The sequence below is a fragment of the Piliocolobus tephrosceles genome, chromosome 17 (assembly GCF_002776525.5).
Source record: "Piliocolobus tephrosceles isolate RC106 chromosome 17, ASM277652v3, whole genome shotgun sequence".
NCBI classification, from domain to species: domain Eukaryota; kingdom Metazoa; phylum Chordata; class Mammalia; order Primates; family Cercopithecidae; genus Piliocolobus; species Piliocolobus tephrosceles.
This window is the reverse complement of record NC_045450.1, coordinates 17,113,989-17,135,785: the sequence shown is the minus strand read 5'-3', so window position 1 is coordinate 17,135,785 and position 21,797 is coordinate 17,113,989. Positions and strand designations below refer to the sequence as shown.

The 21,797-nt window shown below is 44.6% G+C and overlaps 1 protein-coding gene across 1 annotated transcript in view; it reads right to left on the bottom strand.

Annotated features, from left to right (window-relative positions):
• Positions 1-21,797, bottom strand: part of XYLT1 (xylosyltransferase 1) — a 373,789-nt gene that overhangs the window by 15,578 nt on the left and 336,414 nt on the right. Inside the window, exons 8-10 of the mRNA XM_023189714.3 lie at positions 21,251-21,427; positions 17,702-17,964; positions 10,318-10,513 (exon numbers count right to left, since the gene is read on the bottom strand). Coding sequence (XP_023045482.1) covers positions 10,318-10,513; positions 17,702-17,964; positions 21,251-21,427 — 636 coding nt within the window. The remainder of the gene's footprint in view (positions 1-10,317; positions 10,514-17,701; positions 17,965-21,250; positions 21,428-21,797) is intronic.

Genomic DNA, 21,797 nt, shown 5'->3' with positions numbered 1-21,797 from the left:
TCTGGACTCAGTCTGAAGGATCACAAGGCCTGTGGTCCTCTTATTAAACCACTGAGCCTCTCTATGCCTGGTGTATGGCGTGTGCTTTGAAAAGAAAACCAAACATGGACTGAATGAGGGAATGAATGAATGAATGAATGCCTTGCTTGCAGGCCATTCCACAGAAACATACACCCTGCCACTCAACAGGTATAGCTGGTTTCCATTTCTGTCCTTGGTTTTCCAAATCACACACCTCCACTTTGTGCAATGGTTCTGAACAAGAATAGAGGTTATGTTATTGCAGCTGCTCTATCATACGCTAGAGACCCTGAGCATTGCCTGTCATCTATGGGGGTTTAAATAGGTTTCCTAGGAAGAGACAGCTCTGGCTTTCTCAAGGCACCTAGAGCTGGAACGTAAGCATGAGAGTCATCCTGCGATCCTTCCTTCCTGCCAGCCAGCTGGGGATGTGTGCGCCTGTGACCCACCGCAATCCTCTCTGGGCTTCCCTCCTTCCCCTTGTGCCACCTGTAATTTCTTCTATATCCTGTAGTCAGAAAGGCCTGGTAAAATGTCCTCTTACTGGTGCCCCCAGGCTTCTTAGCGCACTCAGAGTCTGAGCTCGCCCCGTCCTGCAACTCCATGACCCCCTCCCCATCTTTTGCCAGGATGCCTTGTTTTAGCCACCTCAATCAAGGCAGGTTCATTTCCAGCTCAGCATTCCTGCACCATCTGCCCTGTGTAGAATACGCCTTCCCTGCACGGCCGGCCCCTTATGTCTAAAGCTGCCTCACAGAGTCTTTACCTCACCACTGCCCCATCCCAAATTTCAAACAGACCTTCAGTCAATCTGTGTCATTCCCTACCATTTTATTTTCTTCCTACCAGTGGTGATAAGCACTATCTCAGAGTTGTCTGTCGATGTATTTATTCCTTATCTCCTCCAGCTGTAATATAAGCTCTGTGTGAACGGGGGCTTTACCTGGCTGGTTCTCTGCTCTTTCTTGGTGCCTACTACCATGTTTAGTACACGGTAGGTGCTCGAGCAATGTTTGTTGAATGAACAGGTGAATGGCTTGACCAAAAAATGAATGAACTAGGGAGATTCCTGACAATGAGCTTTGTGGCTATTTCAAATCAAATTAAATCAGGGGTCGTCTAATTTGAAAAAAAGAGATCTCCCCCAGGTGGATTCATTTAGTGGTTTATGAGGACAAAGCATGTAGGCATGTTGGGGCAAATAACGGGTACAGTATGAGCTTGCACTGCCTCTGTTGTCTTCCCATAATTAGCAACTCTAATGTGTGTGTGTGCATGAAGGTCGGGTGTGGATACACACACCTACATTCTGAGATTTCCTATGTGCAGGGGAAATAGGAGCTGATCTAGTTTCTCATTGTTCTTGCAAGAGTTACTATGTCAGTCCATTCTTTACCCAGGGTACACAGCTCCACTGCTAATATTTGCTGAGGGATTACAGTGTGCCAGGCAGACATGTTCATTCATTTGATGCTCCCAAATCCATAAAGGGGAGACCCCTGTCATTATGTTCACTTTACAGATGTGGAAACTGAGTCTCAGAGAAGTGAGATAACTCGCTATGGTCAGAAGGGGCAGAGCCAGAATGGGAACCCAGGAAGTCCAACCCCAGGGGCTGCATTCTCATCCACTATGCTACATATTGCCTCCCATTCATTAATTCATTCACTCTCTCAGTCATTCACCCACCCAACACATATCAACCGAATCCCTACTGCCTACCAGGGGTGGCTGCCATCCGTGTACACTCACTGGCACGTAGCTTGCTTTCAGTTTTCATCAGGACAGAGACTAAAGATTAGGACTAAGAAAGCATCCTGAGGGCTGGGCGCGGTGGCTCAAGCCTGTAATTCCAGCACTTTTGGAGGCCGAGGTGGGCGGATCACAAGGTCAGGAGTTCGAGACCAGCCTGGCCCATATGGTGAAACTCCGTCTCTACTAAAAATACAAAAATTAGCCGGGAGTGGTGGCGGATGCCTGTAGTCCCAGCTACTCGAGAGGCTGAGGCAGGAGAATCGCTTGAATCCAGGAGGTGGAGGTTGTAGCGAGCTGAGATCAGGCCACTGTACTCCAGCCTGGGAGACAGAGAGAGACTCCGTCAAAAACAAAAAAAAAAAAAAAAAAAAAAAAAAGCATCCTGAGAGTAACAGAGGTAGTTACTGCTCTGACGTTCCTGCAGGGGCTGCCGTCCCTCCCAGACTTAAGAAATCCTGGTATTTTTCTACTACCCTGTGGATCAGCAGGGACCAGCGCCTTCCGTCCCCTCGCCCCTGCCCTGGTGCCTAGCAAAGTGCCTAGAATACAGTAGGAATTAAAAGGATACTATTTATTGAAGGCATAAATGAATGATCAACAGGATTCAGTTCAGACCTTGAAAGGTCTATGGAGATTTTTCTAAAGAAGCCTGATTTCTATTTTCCTACTTATAACCCCTTTCAGCAACTCCTGGTTTGTAAGTCCAGTTTCTCACCTCTCCTGGAGACCTTCCTGGTTTGGCTCCAGCTTCACCTCTGTCATCTCTATTCCTCTCCCTCCCTTCCACTCGCTCCTTGCTCCAGGCCACCCTGGGTTACTCTCAGCACCTCATTCTGAAGGGCTCTCTGTTTCCTCTTGATCTTCTGGCCATGATCCGCCTGTTCTCTGGACCAGTCTACCTTTCCCAGCATCCTCCTAGCCAGCTCAAACTTGTTATCTAGGTTTTGGCTCAGGTATCACCTGTACTCAGAAGTCTTTCCTGGACAGAGGCACCACTGAGGTACATCTCTAAGCATCTGATCATCAGCGCTTTTCTCCTGACCCCCACAGTACTGCGTGTTTTAATTTCTAGGTGTCTCTCTCTCTCCAGCTCTAGACTGTTAACTCCATGAGGGCAGGGCTTGTTCATCAACATGTGTTTAGTGTCTGAAACAGTGCTGAGCATAGAGTAGATGCTTAATATATCTCTATTTCTGTATCTATCTACTGTAGATGCTCAATATATCTCTATAGAGATGTAGAAATAGAGATATATTGAGCATCTGTTGTCTATCGATCAATTGATCTATGTAGATTGATCATCTACTTATGTGTTTATCATCTATCTCTATCAATCTGTCTCATTAATCAGTCTATTCTATCCATCAATGATCTGTCCATCTGTTTACCTATTAATCTATCCACCCATCTATCTGTCAATCATCTATGTATCACCTGTCTATCAATCTATCATATTGAACACATACTGAATGAGTAGGGACTGAACACCTGGACTTACCTCCACGCACTAGTTTCCAACAGATACTAAGAAAACAGATGAATGGCCACAAAACTACTTTAGGGTCATATTTAAGGAAGAGATTTTTCACCAGTTAGGGGAAGATGGGAACCCTCCAGAACACTGCCCTTGGATCCTCCAAAGAAATGAGAATGAACACTTTCCTGAAATCTGAGTTTTAAAACCAAGATAACTTGGGCAGGAGAGTTCTGGAGCAGCTGACAACCTGGATCTTGTGTCTCAACTGAGGAGTATGAAGGGTGAGGGGTGGGGCAGCCTGAGCTAGGGCTCTGCTGCTGTCACATCCTCTGTAACCTCCAAGACCTTCTCAAGGGGCCTCACTGTGGAAGTTCACCACCATCCACTGCAGAATGGTCAATTAGCCAACCTCAAATACGCATTTAAATTCAAGCTTAACATACTGCTCCCTGGCTTCCAACCAACCAGTGGCTTTCCATTGTGTTTATTTATTCATTTATTTTTTTGATAATGAATATTGAAATAAATAATGAATATTGAATAAATAATGAAATAAATATTTCATTATTTATTCATTTATTCATTTATTCATTCATTTATTTCATTTATTTTTGAGTTTATAATGTGTGTGTATATGTATATACTTCAATAGGCTTTTGGGGAACAGGTGGTGTCTGGTTACATGAGTAAGTTCTTTAGTGGTGACTTCTGAGATTTTGGTGCACCTATCACCTGAGCAGTATACACTGTACCCCATGTGTAGTCTTTTATCCTCCATATCCCCTGACCTTTGCCCCTGAGTCCCCAAAGCCACTGTATCATTCTTAAGCCTTTGTTTTGTCATAGTGTAGCTCCCACTTATGAGAACATACAATGTTTTGTTTTCCATTCCCGAATTACTTCACTTAGAATAATCGTCTCCAATTCCATCCAGGTTGCTGCAAATACCATTATTTTGTTCCTTTTTATGGCTGAGTAGTAGTCCATGGTGTGGAATTTATTCACTCATTGACTGATGGGCATTTGGGCTGGTTCCGTATTTTTGCAATTGTGAATTGTGCTGCTATAAACATGGGTGTGCAAGAATCTTTTTTGTATAATGACTTCTTTTCGTCTGGTAGATAGTCTGTAGTGGAACTGCTGGATCAAATGGTAGAGCTACTTGTAGTTCTTTAAGGAATCTCCACATTGCTTTCCATAGTGGTTGTCCTAGTTTACATTTCCACTAACAGCATAAAAGCGTTCCCTTTTCACCACATCCATGCCAACATCTATTAGTTTTTGATTATAGCCATTCTTGCAGGAGTAAGGTGGTATCGCATTGTGGTTTTGATTTGCATTTTCCTGATCATTAGTGATGTTGAGCATTTTTTCGTAAGTTCATTGGCCATTTGTATATCTTCTTTTGAGAACTGTCTATTCATGGCCTTAGGCCACTTTTTGATGGGATTGTTTTTTCCTGCGATTTGAGTTCCTTGTAGATTCCAGAAATTAGTCCTTTGTTGGATCTATAGATTGCAAAGATTTTCTCCCACTCTCTGGGTTGTCTGATGTTTACTCTGTTGGTTATTTGTTTTGCCTTGCGGAAACTTTTTAAATTAAGTCCTATCTATTTATCTTTGTTTTTGTTGCATTTGCTTTTGGGTTCTTGGTCATGAAGTCTTTGCCTAAGCCAGTGTCTAGAAGGGTTTTTCCAATTTTATCTTCTAGAATTTTTATGGTTTCATGTCTTACATTTAAGTCTGATCCATCCAGAGTTGATTTTTGTATAAGGTGAGAGATGAGGATTTAGTTCCGTTCTTCTACATGTGGCCTGCCAATTATTTCTGCACCATTTGTTGAACAGGGTGTTCTTTTCCCACTTTGTTTTTGTGTGCTTTGCTGAAGATCAGTAAGTATTTGGCTTTATTTCTGGGTTCTCTATTCTGTTCCGTTGGTCTATATGCCTGTTTTTATGCCAGTACCATGCTGTTCTGGTGACTATGGCCTTATAGTATGCTTTGTAATGCCTCCAGATTTGTTCTTTTTGCTTAGTCTTGCTTTGGCTCTGCAGGCTCTTTTTAAATTCCATATGAGTTTTAGGATTGTTTTTTTCTAGTTCTGTGAAGAATGATGGTGGCATTTTGATGGGAATTGCACTGAATTTGTAGATTGCTTTTAGCGGTATGGTCATGGTCACAATATTGATTCTACCCATCCAAGAGCATTTAGGATTGTTTTTTTCTAGTTCTGTGAAGAATGATGGTGGCATTTTGATGGGAATTGCACTGAATTTGTAGATTGCTTTTGGCGGTATGGTCATGGTCACAATATTGATTCTACCCATCCAAGAGCATGGGATGTATTTCCATTTGTTTGTGTCATCTATGATTTCTTGCAGCAGTGTTTTGCAGTTTTCCTTGTAGAGGTCTTTTACCTCTCCTTGGTGGATTTGGGTTTGTTCTTGTTTCTCTAGCTCATTAAGGTGTGATATTAGATTGTCTGTTTGGGCTCTTTCTGACTTTTTGATGTGGGCATTTAATGCTATGAACTCTGCGCTTAGCACTGGCTTTGCTGTATCCCAGAAGCATTGAATTCGGGAGCATGTTATTTAGTTTCCATGTATTTGCATGACTTTGGGGGTTCCTTTTACAGTTAATTTCCAATTTTATTCCACTGTGGTCTGAGAGAGTATTCACTGTAATTTTGATTTTCTTAAAATTGTTGAGACTTGTTTTGTGGCCTATCATATGGCCTATCTTGGAGAATGTTCCATGTGCCAATGAATAGCATGTATAATAGAATTGTTTTACCCAATTCTGCAGTCATTGGGTAAAACGTTCTATAAGTATCTGTTAAGTCCATTTGTTGTTGAGTATAGCATAAGTCCACTGTTTGTTTATTGACTTTGTCTTGATGAAGTGTGTCAATATTACTGTGTTGCTGTCCATCTCATTTCTTAGGTCTAGTAGTAATTGTTTTGGGAGCCCCAGTGTTAGTGCATATATATTTAGGATTGTGGTATTTTCCTGTTGGACTAGTCTTTTTATCATTATGTAATGTCCCTCTTTGTCTTTTTTAATTGCTGTTGCTTTAAAGTTTTGTTTTCTCTGATAAGAATAGCTACTCCTGCTCACTTTTGGTGTCCATTTGCATGGAGTATCTTTTTTCACCTTTTTACCGTAAGTTCATGTGAGTCCTTATGTGCCAGGCAAGTCTCATGAAGACAGCAGACACCTGGTTGGTGAATTCTTATCGATTCTGTATCTTTTAAGTGAAGCTTTTAGGCTATTTACATTCCACATTAGTATTGAGATGTGAGGTACTATTCTATTCATCATGCTATTTGTTGCCTGAATACCTTGGTTTGTTTCATTGTGTTGTTGTGCAGGACCTGTGAGATTTATGGTTTAAAGAGATTCTATTTTGGTTTGAGGATTTGTTTCAAGATTTAAAACTCCTTTTAGCAGTTCTTGTCGTGCTGGCTTGGTAGTGGTGAATTATCTTAGCATTTGTCTCAAAAAACTGTATCTTTCATTTATGAAGCTTAGTTTCGCTAGATACACGATGCTTGGCTGGTAGTTGTTGAGGCTAAAGATAGGACCCTTCTAGCTTGTAGGGTTTCTGCTGAGAAATCTGCTGTTAATCTGCTGGGTTTTCCTTTATAGGTTACCTGATGCTTTTGAGTCTTTTTTTTTTTTTTTTGAGACGGAGTCTTGCTCTGTCGCCCAAGCTGGAGTGCAGTGGCCGGATCTCAGCTCACTGCAAGCTCCGCCTCCCGGGTTCATGCCATTCTCCTGCCTCAGCCTCCCGAGTAGCTGGGACTACAGGCGCCCGCCACCTTGCCCGGCTAGTTTTTTTGTATTTTTTAGTAGAGACGGGGTTTCACCGTGTTAGCCAGGATGGTCTCGATCTCCTGGCCTCGTGATCCGCCCGTCTCGGCCTCCCAAAGTGCTCCCAAAGTGCTGGGTGGCTTGAGCCACCGCGCCTGGCCTTGAGTCTTAAGATTATTTCCTTTGTCTTGACTTTAGATTACTTGATGACTATGTGCCTAGGTGTGATCTTTTTGTAATGAATTTCCCAGGTGTTCTTTGTACTTCTTCTATTTAGATGTCTAGATCTCTAGCAAGGCTGGGGAAGTTTTCCTCAATTATTCTCTCATTATTCAAACTTTTAGATTTCTCTTCTTCCTCAGGAACAGCAGTTATTCTTAAGTTTGGTTATTTAACATACTTCCAAACTTCTTGAAGGCTTTGTTCATTTTTAAAAATTCTTTGTTGTCTTTGTTGGAGTGGGTTAATTTGAAAGCCTTGTCTTCAAGTTCTGAAGTTCTTTCTGTTACTCACTTGATTCGATTGCTGAGATTTTCCAGTGCATTTTGCAATTCTCTAAGTGTGTCCTTCATTTTCAGAAGTTGTGACTGTTTTCTATTTAAGTTGGACTTCACCTTTCTCTGGTGCCTCCTTAATTGGCTTAATAGTCGAACTTCTTAATTCTTTTTCTGGTAATTCAGAGATTTCTTCTTGATTTGAATCCATTGCTGGTGAGCTAGTGTGATCTTCTGGGGATTCACAGTTCCTTGGCTGTCCCACGGAGCCTGCAGGGCAATCCACCTCCTTTAAAGGCTCTATGGATTCTCTTGTCTTTCCTGGCATGTTTCTGCAGTACTTCTGGGAGCAAAAGTTCATGATGTGGGGCTCCACACACTGCTCTGTCCATCTGAGTGGGAGCTGCAAGTTCGTCCTGCCTCCTATCTGCCATTTTCCCTCTATCTTTCCATTGCATTTAAAATACAACCTGAACATCTTTCCAGGGCCTGCAAGACTACTCCCTGAGGCCTCTTTCCTACCAGTTTCCTTCTCACATGCTGCACTCAGTGCATTGGTCTCACTGCAACTCGAGTACTCCTAGCTCATTCCCAGAGCCTCAGGGCCTTTGTATATGCTCTTCTCTCTGCTCCAGATCTCCCCAGGACGGGTTCTTTTACAGGCTTTAGCTCTGCAGTGATCTCCTTAGAAAAGCCTTCCTAGATGAATCTTTCTATCGAAGGTTGTCCCCATCAAGGTCCTGAGTCCCCAGGAATCATATGAATGAAGTTTTCTCTAGAATACCTGTCATTAGCTGGGCTGTTTTTGTTTATCTGTTCCCTCACTCATTGGCTGGCTGCCCCACTGGACTGCAATTCCATGACCACAGGGGCCTGGTTTGTCTGGTTCACCACGATCCCTCTTGAACCTGGCACAGTGTAAGCACTCGGTGACTACCTGCAGAAACAATGGGCATCTTTGTTTTCCAAGTCAATAGCATGAGATTCCCATGGATTGGAGAAATGCATCTGAGCTGTTCAGCCACTTGCTGTGAGTCAGGCACAATGCAAGGCTCTGGGATGGTGCTAACTCCAAGGAGATCCTAAATAGGCTACAGAGTGGCCCTGTGGTTCTTCTTTCCCTTTCTGTTCATTTGCCATGAAAATTAAGACTTTAGAAAAAAATCAAAAGACAAGTGAGGGCTCTCTGCATCACATGCTGTTATTTTTGCCAGTGATTTTGATGGTTCTCGCACCAAGGGTACCAGACCTGTGTAGTGAAGACCCTCCCCCAAAGCACTAGCCATGGGGGGGCCAACATCATTTGTCACTGCCAGAAGTACCCAATTGCCCAACAGCAGGCTGATGAACAGGGAGAGCCCAGACACCAGGCATTCATCTCTTTAATGGGACATTAATGTTGTCAATTGGCTGCTCAGGCCCCTAGCACAGAATCCAACTGGGGCAGTATCTAATTGCCCCCTGACACCAGTAATTTATGGAGTGGGCTCCCTTGGCAGCTCACATCCAGCAAATCCACTAGGAGTCTTAATTGAAAACAGTGGCTCAACAAGAAACTCTCACTGGTGCCTGTTTTTCATGGGGATACATACATTCGCTGGAGCACAGGTTAGGCAGGGCCACAGAAGCTAGAGAAGGACTGTCAAGGAAAATATAAGCAGGTGGGACTCCCCCTCTCCCCAACGTACTCTTAGCCCCTCAAGATGTACCATAGTCTACAATCAGACTCTTGGTCCCTAATCCAGCATTCAGAACCATTGAGACAGATTACCTCCTTAGCCCTTACAAATGTGAGAAAGGCAGAAACCACGTGCTGCAGTTTTGTGTGAACAACACGCACCAGGCTTGATCATGCTTCCCCTTCCTTCCTGCACCATGACCCAGGTACACTCACATACTCATTCAGAAGTCTTACTCAACATCTATAAATACTCTGTGCTCTCTGTGTGCTGGAGATACCGCAGTGAAGAGGGAGACACAGTTCCAACTCTCCTGTGAACAATCAATGAGTGACCAGATAAAGCAACAAGATAATTTTAGATAGTAAATGCTACAAAAAAGTATTAAAATAGGGAAGGGTTGGGTGGAGAATGTAGTTATTGCAGCAGCTTAAGTGGGTGGCCAGGGAAGGCTTCTCTGAAGGTATATCATTTGGATTTAGATCAGAATGATTAAAAAAAAAAAAAAAAAAAAAAACTAGCTATGTGACCCATCTATCCATCCATCCTTCCTTCACTCCATCATCCATCTACTCATCTAATCATATAGTCAGTGATTGATCTGGTACTTCCCTTGAGCGAATCCAAGGGTGCTAAAACCTGGGGAGACAAAACCACAACTCGGCATAGGATTTGTGGCCAAAGAGACCTAGGTTGAATTTTGAGCTCTCCCACTTCCTAGTAATCCAGAAAATCTTTGGATCTCTATCAGCCTCAGTTCTCCATTCTGGAAAATGCGACCAATATTACTGACATTGGTTTAGGAGTCATCACTGGCTAGGATAAAAAATTCAGAGGGGCAGAAATTCTACCCTAAAAAATACATCCGTGTTCCAGTTGGTTTCATCTTTCCCTGTTTAAGATGCTGGTGAAAGTGACTGGGGCCGGAGAGCCTTCTCCAGGCACGAGGTTAGCTTATCTTTAGGGCTCTCCAAGTCCTCTTCTCCTCCATCTCCAACTAGAAGTCTCAGATAGTAGAGCAGAATCTGGCGAAGGGAACTGCAAAATACAATGAAATGTGACAAGACCTGGCCTCTTACCTCGGAAAACTGGAGCCTCCCAAAGTCGCTGGGTGGGCTTGCGATCTTGAAGACTTTTTTTGGCATCACCCAGGTCTCCAGAGTCTCCAGTTTGCTCACGGCCAGATTGGTAGCATGATGCTTGATCAGAAAGCCCTGGAAGCGGTCGGCAAGGAAGTAGAGGTGGACAGATGCTGGGTGGCCCATTGGGTAGTACCTGAAAACACAGGTGCTCATGGGTTAGGGCCCAAGGTGTGTAGGATCACAGTGAGGCTCCCCACCCACCAAGCTAGTTTTGTTCCTAAAGCAGTTCCCATTGTGTACAATGCTTACCATTTTCCTTGCATCTGTCTGAAAGCTGCTCCCTATGTATCTGTGATCTCAATGACTAGGAATACTTATTTCTTTTGCTGATTATAAATGAAAACCATGCTGACTGTAGGAAAGCACAACAAAGAAAGTAAAATGACTACTTTCCATGCCTCTTCCCATACATAATGTCCATTCACAGATATTGAGTCCTCTGGTGCTTGGTACTGGGCAGTGAAAATGGGGTGTGAACACTGTCATGTTGATGGATTTCCCTTTGGCCTTATTTCCTATGCATCTATTTGCATTAATACTACATAGTTGGCATCTATCTATCCTAGCTATTATTCTGTCTTCTTTGTATAGTATTTCCTGAGGATTATCACATCTTTGAAAACTCTCTGAAGACATGGTTTTGTATGTGTTGATGTTCGGTGTTTCATCATCGTTAATACCAGATTTTATAAAGCAAGTTCCCTATCATTGGATGATAACTCTAATTTTTTGCTTCTCTAAACAGTGCCGCATTCAACATCTTTGAGCAAAACCTTTCATTTGTCTCGCCTCTGTTTAAATCTCCAAGGCTCTTCATGTCTGCAGCTTAACTGTTTCGGAAGTACTGATTTATTCTCTCACAGTCCTTACCACTCACACTGGTTATCATCATTAACAACGATTGCCAATCTGAGATAAACACACATGCAAAAGTGGCTTTTTGTTTTAAAATGCATGTCTTTGATCCACAAAAGCTTGCTGGCTGAAAGGGACAGGGTAGTGAAGTGGCAATGTCCAGAGAACAGGGGGAAGCAGAGAGCAAAAGAGGAGAACCTTGGAGGAGCCCCGCTTGGTATTTTTCCTACTTGTCAGATAAAAAGCTGCCGCTTCTGCAACGTGTAAATTGCACAGCATTTCACAAATCATTGTCCCTGCTCAGCTAAACGCAGCCTTCCCTCCAGTCCTGATCTGGAGTTTTAAGTCTTTATGTCCAATTATAGCAGTTAGGGAAGCTGCCTTCCTGTGTTCACACATCTCCTGAAATCATTGCCTTGTTACTGGGTTGCCTTCCAGGGGGCATGGAAAAACAACGAAACTTGAACAGTCCTCAGATTGTTTGCTGGGCATTCACAGTTCATGCAAACCTGTTTTAAATCTGGACTTTGGGAGTGGACAGTCCAGGGATTGTGCTGTCATTCCACCACTGCAGCAAAATCTAGGCAGGGCTGTCACAGAAAACCTCCTATGATGACAGAAATGTTTTATTTATTTATTTTTGAGACAGAGTCTCACTCTGTCACCCAGGCTGGAGTGAGGCTGGAGTGAGGCTGGAGTGAAGTGGTGTGATCTTGGCTCACTGCAACCTCCGCCTCCTGGGTTCAAGAGATTCTCCTAACTCAGCCTCCCGAGTAGCTGGGATTACAGGCATCGGCTACCATGCCTGGTGATTTTTTATATTTTTGTAGAGAGGAGGGTTTCACCATGTTGGCCAGACTGGTCTCAAACTCCTGACCTCAAGTGATGTGCCTGCCTCGGCCTCCCAAAGTGCTGGGATTACAGGTGTCAGCCACTGCACCCGGCCAAAAGTTTTTTATTTCCACAGGATTTGGGGGGAACAGGTGGTATTTGGTTACGTAAGTTCTTTAGTGATGATTTATGAGATTTTGGGGCCCCCATCTCCCAAGCCACTAGCAACGTGCTACTGCTGAGCACTTGAAATATGGCCAGTGTGACTGAGGAACTAAATTTTAACTTGTATTTAGTTTTAGTTAATTTACACTGAAATAGCCACCTGTGGCTACCGTATTGGACAGCAAAGATACAGTCATGAAAGAGCCAGTGGTCGCCCGCATTCATGTCCCCAAATCTCCTGTATCTTACGCTCTCTTTCATGCGACTTTGCAAGTTTCCTTGTACCTAGGAGGCCGAACCTATTTTTCTACCTCTGGAATCTTCTTTGGACAACAGACAGTGGTAGAGGGGCTGTCCTGTCAGTTCTGAGGCAGGGCCTCAAGATGCCTTGCACATTTCTGTTTGCTTTCTTGCTCTCTCGAGGTCACCATGAGAGCATGCCTGAGCTAGCTTGCTGGAAGAAGAGACATTTGAAACAGCAGAGCTACCCTAGTTGTCCCAGCTGAAGCCATCCTAGGCTCAGGCAACTATTCCCAGGCAAGGACCACAGAGCCACTTCCCGACTTGCAGTTGGCTGCAGATACAGGAGCACGGCCAGCCCAGACTGGGAAAACTGTCCAGCTCATCTGCAAACTTGAGCATTACCTAAATGCATATTGTTTCAAAACACTGATTTGGGAGTTGTCGGTTACACAGTGTTATCATGACAATAGACAAGTAAAGCACTGCCAGTGCGTGTTCTATGAGGTGGGTGAAGCAGGAGAACTTGCTGTCTTCGGAGTCAAAGGAAGAAAGTGTTTCCAGACAGCAGCAGTCAAAAAAAATTTAGAAGTCAATCTTTGATTACTTGCCTCCCTTCACTTTCTTTTCATTTTTTGAGACGGAGTCTCACTCTGTCACCCAGGCTAGAGTGCAGTGTCATGAAATCGACTCACTGCAACCTCCGCCTCCCGGGTTCAAGCAATTCTCCCTGACTCAGTCTCCTGCATAGCTGGGATTACAGGTGTAAGCCATCCCACCTGGCCCCTTCCATCCTCTATTCTCCTTATACACTGCCAGAATCCTGGTCCAAGCCACCATCATTTTGTACCTGGGCCTCTGCAGCAGCTTCCTTAATTGTCACCCCCTCTTACTTTTGCCCACCATAACCTGTTCCTATAGTAGCCACATCCATCGTCCCCCACTTAAATGCCACAAGCACCTTGCTTCATGCTTGCAATAAAATCCAAACTCCTTACCTGGTCCACAAAGTCCTGCCGCTTTCTCTAGCCTCCTTTTGTTTCCAGCTACCCTAATCCACCACACCTTCTGGCCACTGGGACTTTATTTTGGATTGTTGAACAAGCTAAGCTCATTGCTGCCTCTGACTTGTCACTCTCACATGACTTTATCTTCATTTTTTGCAGAGCATTTCCCCTTATTGATCTTATGTTCTGGTTTACCTGTGCTTAGGTACTGTCTGTCTTCACACTAGAGTGGGAGGGCTTTGAGTTCACGGGCCTGGTCAGCCTGGATCAAGACTGAATTCTCCGTGCCTAATGACATGGTAGCTGTTCAATCAGTACTTATTGAAGGAGTGAAAATTCTAGTAGGATTTTCCCTTGAACCTCATGCTTCTAAGTTACATCTACAGTCCCTGTAACCAAGGAGTGAGCACAAAGCCCTCTGATGCCTCATCCTGACTGTATTTGGTATCTAAGTAATGACAACCGTTCATGTCTCAAAACAGAAAAATAATCAAGATGCTATACAATCATCTATAGGAATGCAACCGAAGTATTCATCTGGCCCAAAGGTGTTTTTCTTTCTTAAATATGATAAGCACTGAAAAAAAAATCAGATTTGGCTGGCAACTCCTAGTCTGCATTCCCACGGAATGCACTGGGGTTCAGCACCACAGACCTCCAGGTTCCCAAGGTCAGCCCACCCTGCAGGGGTCACACTGAGTTAAGATTCTAGTGCTGGGTCATATGGTACATCTAGTTCTAGATCCTTGAGGAATCGGCATACTGTTTTCCATAATGGTTGAACTACTTTACAATCCCACCAACAGTGTAAAAATGTTCCTATTTCTCCACATCCTCTCCAGCACCTATTGTTTCCTGACTTTTTAATGATCAGCCATCCCATTACTGGGTATATACCCAAAGGTTCATAAATCATGCTGCTATAAAGACACATGCACATGTATGTTTATTGCGGCACTATTCACAATAGCAAAGACTTGGAATCAACCCAAATGTCCATCAGTGACAGACTGGATTAAGAAAATGTAGCACATATACACCATGGAATACTATGCAGCCATAAAAAAGGATGAGTTTGCGTCCTTTGTAGGGACATGGATGCAGCTGGAAACCATCATTCTCAGCAAACTATCGCAAGAACAGAAAACCAAACACCGCATGTTCTCACTCATAGGTGGGAACTGAACAATGAGATCGCTTGGACTTGGGAAGGGGAACATCACACACCAGGGCCTATCATGGGGAGGGGGCAGGGGGCAGGGATTGCATTGGGAGTTATACCTGATGTAAATGACGAGTTGATGGATGCAGCACACCAACATGGCACAGGTATACATATGTAACAAACCTGCACGTTATGCACATGTACCCTAGAACTTAAAGTATAATTAAAAAAAAAAAAAAAGATTCTAGTGCTTCATGCCTGGCCCTGGAGGGCATTCGGGGACCTGTAACAAAATGCTGACATCCTTATTTCTGGATGGTGGATGACAAGCCAACTTTATTTTCTTCTTCTCTCAATCTCCCATTTCAGAAATTTTTGCAATGCACATGTGTTCCTTGATAAAGAGAAAAAAAATCAATAAACATGATTTAACAAAAGGTTATATTACGGACTGGAAAGGCACAATCTGCCTAAAATATCCAGATAAAATGAGGCCAAGTTTTCACCTGCTGTTTTCCCACATGCCCCAGGGCTACAGGGCTAGGAATCCATTCCCTTCTGCCTTCTGGGATAAGGGTCTTTTGTCCTGATTTATTTTCAGGCTCCTATTCATAAATACATCGGCTTTGCCCACAGCAAGGCACGACAGTTCCGTTACAATAAAAAACGAGGTGGATGCCAGAGGATTCCTGGCTCGAGGCAACGTGACAGCTCACTTCATTCCAAAACGAGTACCGGGAGAACTTTCAACAACCCTAGATAAATTGGGGGTGTCTTTTGGAATTTCCTGTAAGATCATTTACCTTATACATTCTAGGAAGCCTGCGACTGTAAGTATTATGGAACGACATTTGCCTTCCAAGTGTCAGGCACTGCACGTGCAGGGATTCTGCTTCCAGACTAGCAGTGGGGAGAGATACTCCCTGGTGATCTTGACCCAAGATACTGCACATGAAGGTGAAGTCCCTGAACTACTTTCAGCTTGGGAGATGGTGGGCGTGGGGTGAGCTATTTTAGTAAGTGTCATAGAGGAGGTGGTCCTTGGATGGCTTTGTTGACGTGAGAAAGACTGTGCAGTGGCAGGCAGTGAGCAAACAAAAGCACAGGGAGAGAACGAGGAGTTGTTACCGTCACACACAGTGGGTTCACTGTTGGCTGCATCGTAATGGCAAGTGGCAACGAAGGTAACAGCAATGACCTGAACCCTGAGCAGTTAGGCAGGCCAAGGCGGGTGGGCGGACCACCTGAGGTCAGGAGTTCGAGACCAGCCTGGCCAACCTGGTGAAATCCTGTGTGAAACTACAAAAATTAGCCGGGTGTGGTGGCATGTGCCTATAGTCTCAGCTACTTGGGAGGCTGAGGCAGAAGAATTGCTTGAACCTGGGAGGTGGAGGTTGCAGTGAGCTGAGACCACACCACTGCACTCCAGCTAGGGTGACAGAGCAAGACTATCTCAAATATAAAGGATTAACACTGTATAACTCATTAGGTAGTTTTTGATGATTATCTAGTTTAAACTTCACAACACCTTATGGATACAAAGATGATGAGTACTACTCATTTCACAGATGAGGAAACCGAAGCCCAGAGAGATGAATGCCGAAGGTCAATAGCTTGTAATCAGAGTTTAAACTGCAGGTCCTAGATTCCTAACCAACACTAGTCTCCCTTTAAACTAAATCAGAAACTTTATGGAGAGAGAAGCCGAGGGATGGGAGGAGGTGATGGGACCGTGTCACAGTCCTGCTGAAACCTTGCTGGCCAGGGATGAGACACCAGGTGGGAAACCTGCCTGTGTTTTCAGACAGTCAGTGAACAATCTTCCCCCGAGCCCCGTCAGAGACTGAAGATGCTAGGTTGTTAAACGAACAAGAAAAAGAAGGAGAGTGATTAGAGGCGCTTCTGGGAATCTCTCCTAAGGAAATAATCAGAAAAGAGAATGGGGAAAAAAGGGCTTTCTGCAAAAAGATATTCATCAGAACATTGTTTACAATGGCACATTACTGACAATGGCAACAGTGAAGGGCCGGATTAAACAAACTCTAGAACTTCTGCTCAGTGGAATACTAGAGGCATTAAAAAGAATCACTATCGTTGCAGAAGCTACAGAACAGCGTGGAGAAATGGGGGCTAAGAGTATAATGCCAAGGGAAGAAAACAGGATACCCAATTCTTGGTGCAATTATGTACATATCCAAAATGCATATTGCTTCAGAACAAAAGAAAGGGTACACAACGTGAAAGGCTTGGCTGGCTTAGGGAAAGAGACGGGAGGAGAAGGGATTATGTTGAATTGTTTTCCTACCTCCCCCTCTTCTTTCCACATCTTCTAGAACGCTCTTTCCTGAAGTGTCGGCAGGTAGTGGTAGGTGAGACGATTGTAAGGGGTGGCTGAGAAGTTGCAACAATAGTTCTGCCTATTAATTTTCTTTGTGATATTTTTAGGTGTGATGACATTATGGTGAATGTGTTTCAAAGAGTTATTTTTCAGAGATACGTTATTAAAATATTGATGGCTGAAATGATAGGATGTCTGGGATTGACTTCAAACTGATCTGGGAGGAGGCGGAAGGTGGGTGAAGATGAAAATGAAACAGATGAAACAAGATCAGCCCTGAGTTGGAAATTGTCGGGGCTGGGTGATGGGAATATGGGGTTCCACTGTTCTGTGTTGTACATCTTTGACATTTTCCACCAACAAAAAGTTTTGTATATTCGTGGCTACCTTCTGCTTAAAACAAATGCTTCACATGGTATGGTGACATAAAGCTTCCTTCTAAAGTATATATATAGGTAGCATGAAGAATGAGTAAAATCATTGGGTACATAGGATATCTGGTATCTGAGAAAGGAAAGCACACAGTGTGGCAATGGCTTGGATTGGAAATGCCATGCATGCTAGGAGGGTGGTGTCAGATGAATTTTAGGCAAAGGAAGAGAGAAAGCACAGGGTGCCATTGCACCGCAGATCCCTAAAGAGGAGGAAGGGCCCCTCCTCTGCACCCTGAGCCTCCTCCTGCTTCTCAGCTCCCCTCCCTGCATCCCACATAGGACTCACCGGCAGCTGTTCTCCCCATCCGTGTGCAGGGATGTCTCGGCCCGTCGAAGACCCAGGCGGGCAAAGGAGTGGTACAAGGTGAGTGCCACGTCGCTCAGGCTGTGGATGCCGTCAGGCTCGTCGTAGACATTCTCCCAGTAGGAGCGGAGGCCCGGGGTACCTGCAGGGTAGTTCCCGTACAGGTAATAGTCCAGCTGCCCAATGATTTCCTGATTCACCACGGCTTCGAACTTGCGGGCAAAGAAGGTAGGCCGGGCTGTCTGCTGTACTCATGGGATTAAAAAAAAGAAAAACCAAATCAGCAAGTGCTGGGGGTGGGGGGAACCTAAGGGCATATCCTGTGGTTAGAAGCAAAGCTCTGCTGGATCCATGACACTTTTTGCACTTCTGTGTTCTCAGTTTCAACATCTGTAGAATGGGTTATAATAAGGATATGGGGCGGGTTAAATGAGTTAAGTCTGTGCAGAACATCTTAGATGTCTGTTAAATAAACTAAATTTTAGATGGGTAATAGCTGGGATGGATCTCAGACACCATTTAGGTAGAGGTCACAGGCTAGTAATCTAGGGCAAATACAGCCTGCAGATGTATTTTAGCTGGCCATATTTAAAACACGAAAGAGTTCGCAGCAACTCTTTTGGCTTCTCTTTAAACAGCAATAGATCTGGCAACCCCAGGCCTATATGCCATGTGGTAACAACTGGTTAAAGCTGAATAGTGGCTGTTCCTTTAGACAGCACCTAGATTCTTCTGCTCACTGCAGTCTCCACCATGCCCTATTGCCTCTTTGGTATTTCAGCCAACTTGCAGACTCACAAGGGATCAGAATCTCTGGGACTTCGAAAAATTCAGGACCTACTGAGTCAATAGCTCTGGAGTGTAGCAAAAAAAAAAAAAATCCCAGGTGATTATGATTCAAACTCTCAAGGAAACAGGCCCAGAGACGGTAATAGACTTACCTGAGAACACACAGCAAGTCCTTGGCAGAGATGGGATGAAGAGTCAGGGTCGAGGGTTAAAGAAATACTAAGCACCTGTAATCTACCAGGTTTTATACTTTATATTCCGTAAAAGGCCAGACAGTAAATATTGAAAATAGCTTTGAAACCACTCAACTCTGCCTTTACAGCATAAAAGCAGCCACAGACAAGAAACTAAATAAATGGGTATGGCTGTGTTCCAATAAAACTTCATTAACAGAAGCAGGCAGTGGGCTGACTTTGGCCCCCAGGGCTAGAGTTTGCTGACCCCTTGTGCAGGGCTGCAGCAACAAATAAAACACAGGCGTCTCCCTTGAGGAGCTTATTACAGTCTAGTGTTATTACTGACCTACATGTGGGTCCAGCCCTGTTTTCATGGTGGTAGATTAACAGCAGCAATAACTACTGACCACACACAATATGCAGGGCAGTGCACTTATATCATTACCTCTAATTTTCCCCATAATTTGGCAAGGCAGGTATTAAGATTCCCATTTTACAGATGAGAAAACTGAGCTCAGAGAGGCAAAGCGGTAGGTACAGACTCACACCCCAAATGCATAACTCCAAAATCTAAGCTTTCTCTACTGCATCACTCCAGGATTGAGGCAACTTAGTACCCTTGGTGTTATTCTAAACATTTCATCGCCAGTCTGCTTCAGGAAACCTCTCTGTGGTGGGTTCCTTTCACAGTAGCACGGTGGAGAGTTAGACCACCTGAGTTCAAATCCTCATTTGGCTACTGTCTAGCTGTGCAGGTGAAGACACGCAAACTCTCCAGGCCTCAGCATCCTTAAAATGGGTTACTAGAGTAGTGTCTAGCACTCAGCGCAGGCTGCTATTTGATTATTATCACTAGCCCCTTGGTACCAGGAACCCATGTAGGGGCACAGGACTGGCCTCGGGGGCAGGATAAACTCCTTTCTCTACCTGCGATTCGATTCTGACCATAGCTGGATCTTCTAAAAGGGCACGTTGCTGTATTTATTATTCTTTCTCTTTAAGTTCTCTGCACAAGAACTCTGAGTTCCTTACAGGCAGCAGTGTCTTGACTCTAGCTCTTGGGGGATACTCTTAATCTTTGCTTGCTGTGAGCACATGAGGCAGTCTTCATCAGAGGCTACAATGTCCCCAGGATGCCGGGCTAGGATACAAATGCTGGTGCCTGGGGGAGTGTGGGGCTCTGGGAATCACCACATAGAGGTTCTGTGCTCTAAGTGAAGATTCTGTGCTCTGCGATTAGGACAGTGAGGGACGGGTCCTCTCCAAAGGAGGGAATTCATTGATCAGGTCAAATATTCCCCTGCAACCCTCTTTCTGCTCAGCAGATCCTGTCTGCCAGCTTAAGGTGGCTGGAGCTGCTGGGTGGGAACCTTGAGGGGAATACGAATGACAGATAACCTGCAGTGTACTCCACACTCGTACAGGCACAAAACCAGGAAGGCAGCAGGGACTACTGGAAAAAAACCCCACTTGGAACACCCCTCCATACCTCAGTTTCCCTACCTGAACAATAAAAGTGATGTCTGCCCCAGTAAAGCCAATGACCACACAGCCTGGCACAGAGAAGATCAAACACGAACAGCATCCCAGTCACACATCACGGGCACTGCGGCTGGGTTATGAGCTCGGCACTGTGTCCCTGCCGTCCCTGTGTCAGTGGTTTGGGAAGTACCATGCCATCTCTACACAGTGGCTCTAGTGATCTCAGAGTGACTCATTTAACCATTTAGGGGCATTCATATTTGTGCTCTCTGCTGCTGGGTGGAGGAAGAAGCCACCATCCTGGCTTGGAGGGAGCAGAGCAGGAAGGGGTGCCCATTTTGGGGCCACTCTCAGGGCTCATGGTAAGTGGATCACCATTCCCCACCCTCCTGCTCTGCCCTTCCCTGGAACAGTAAATTCTTAGGCTGCCCAGAGACAGCTGTAAAGGGAATAATGTTCTACCTCTTGTTACTCTTTCAAGTACACAGAACACAGTGGTTTCCAAACCTGGCTGCTCCTCAGAAAAGTCCAATTCATTGAAAATACAAAGTCATCGATATCACTGGAGATCAGTGGTTCTCAACCAGAGGTGCTGCTAAACATCCCACTCAGGCATGGGACAGCACCTCCCAACAAACAGAGGATCATCTAGCCACAATGGCAAGAGTTCTGAGGCTGAAAAGCTCTGCCCTAGATATACTTAAAAGCATATTCCTGGGTATAAATTTAAATATTCTGGGAGATTCTGATGAAAAGGCAATAAAGAGAGGATGATATGAGTATGGCCTTTGGAAATTTTTTTTTTAAACCTTTCTGTGCCTCAGTTTTCATCTCCCTAAAACGGAATAATAATATGAAAGGTCATTTGCTTTTGGGTTAATGAGTCAACATGGTTAGAACAGCCCTGACCTGGAGTAAGTGTTCAATAAACATTGGCTATTGTTGATGCTGTTACTGTTATTTATCAACAGCCAGGTTTGGCCACCATGGGATAAGATGACCTGCAGGTCTGGCCTTGGATTTCTGCAGAGGTTTGTTGGAAGGGCATCACTTAGGAGGCTGGCAGGCCAGGAGAAAGTCTCACCTGGAAGCGGTGGAAGTCCTGTGGCTTGAAGTTGTTGGGGGAGCAGCCGCACCAGTCCACGATGTGCTTGTACTGGCACTTGCAGCCCAGCTTGCGATTCCAGTTGGTGATGCGTAGGTTGTTGTCCACCATGGTGTCGCAGTGGGGGCTGTTCTCCAGGACCGTATGGAAGAAGGACTGCAGGAGAGAGACGGGCCTAGCCTGAGACCTCTCCCAGCCTCCCACAAAGGGACTGGGGTGGGAAAGGGTGAACTCTTGCTCTGAGTTCATGTAAGAACTGCTTGTTTTAAAGAAGCTGGGCTGCTTCCTGTACAGCTTGCAGAACCACAAGCCAAATAACCTTTTCTTTATAAAGTGCCAAGCCTCAGAGTGCAGGTGGAGGCTCTGTCCAACAGATTATGTGAAATCAAAGGGATTCAAGTCTGACATAGTTTGACAACAAAGACTGGTGATCTGGAATTTCACCCCTGGGGTAGGGAGACCAAATTGATGGTTGCAATAGACCCAGGGCTTCCTGCATTGCAGGACTGCAACATAGGGAAGGGAG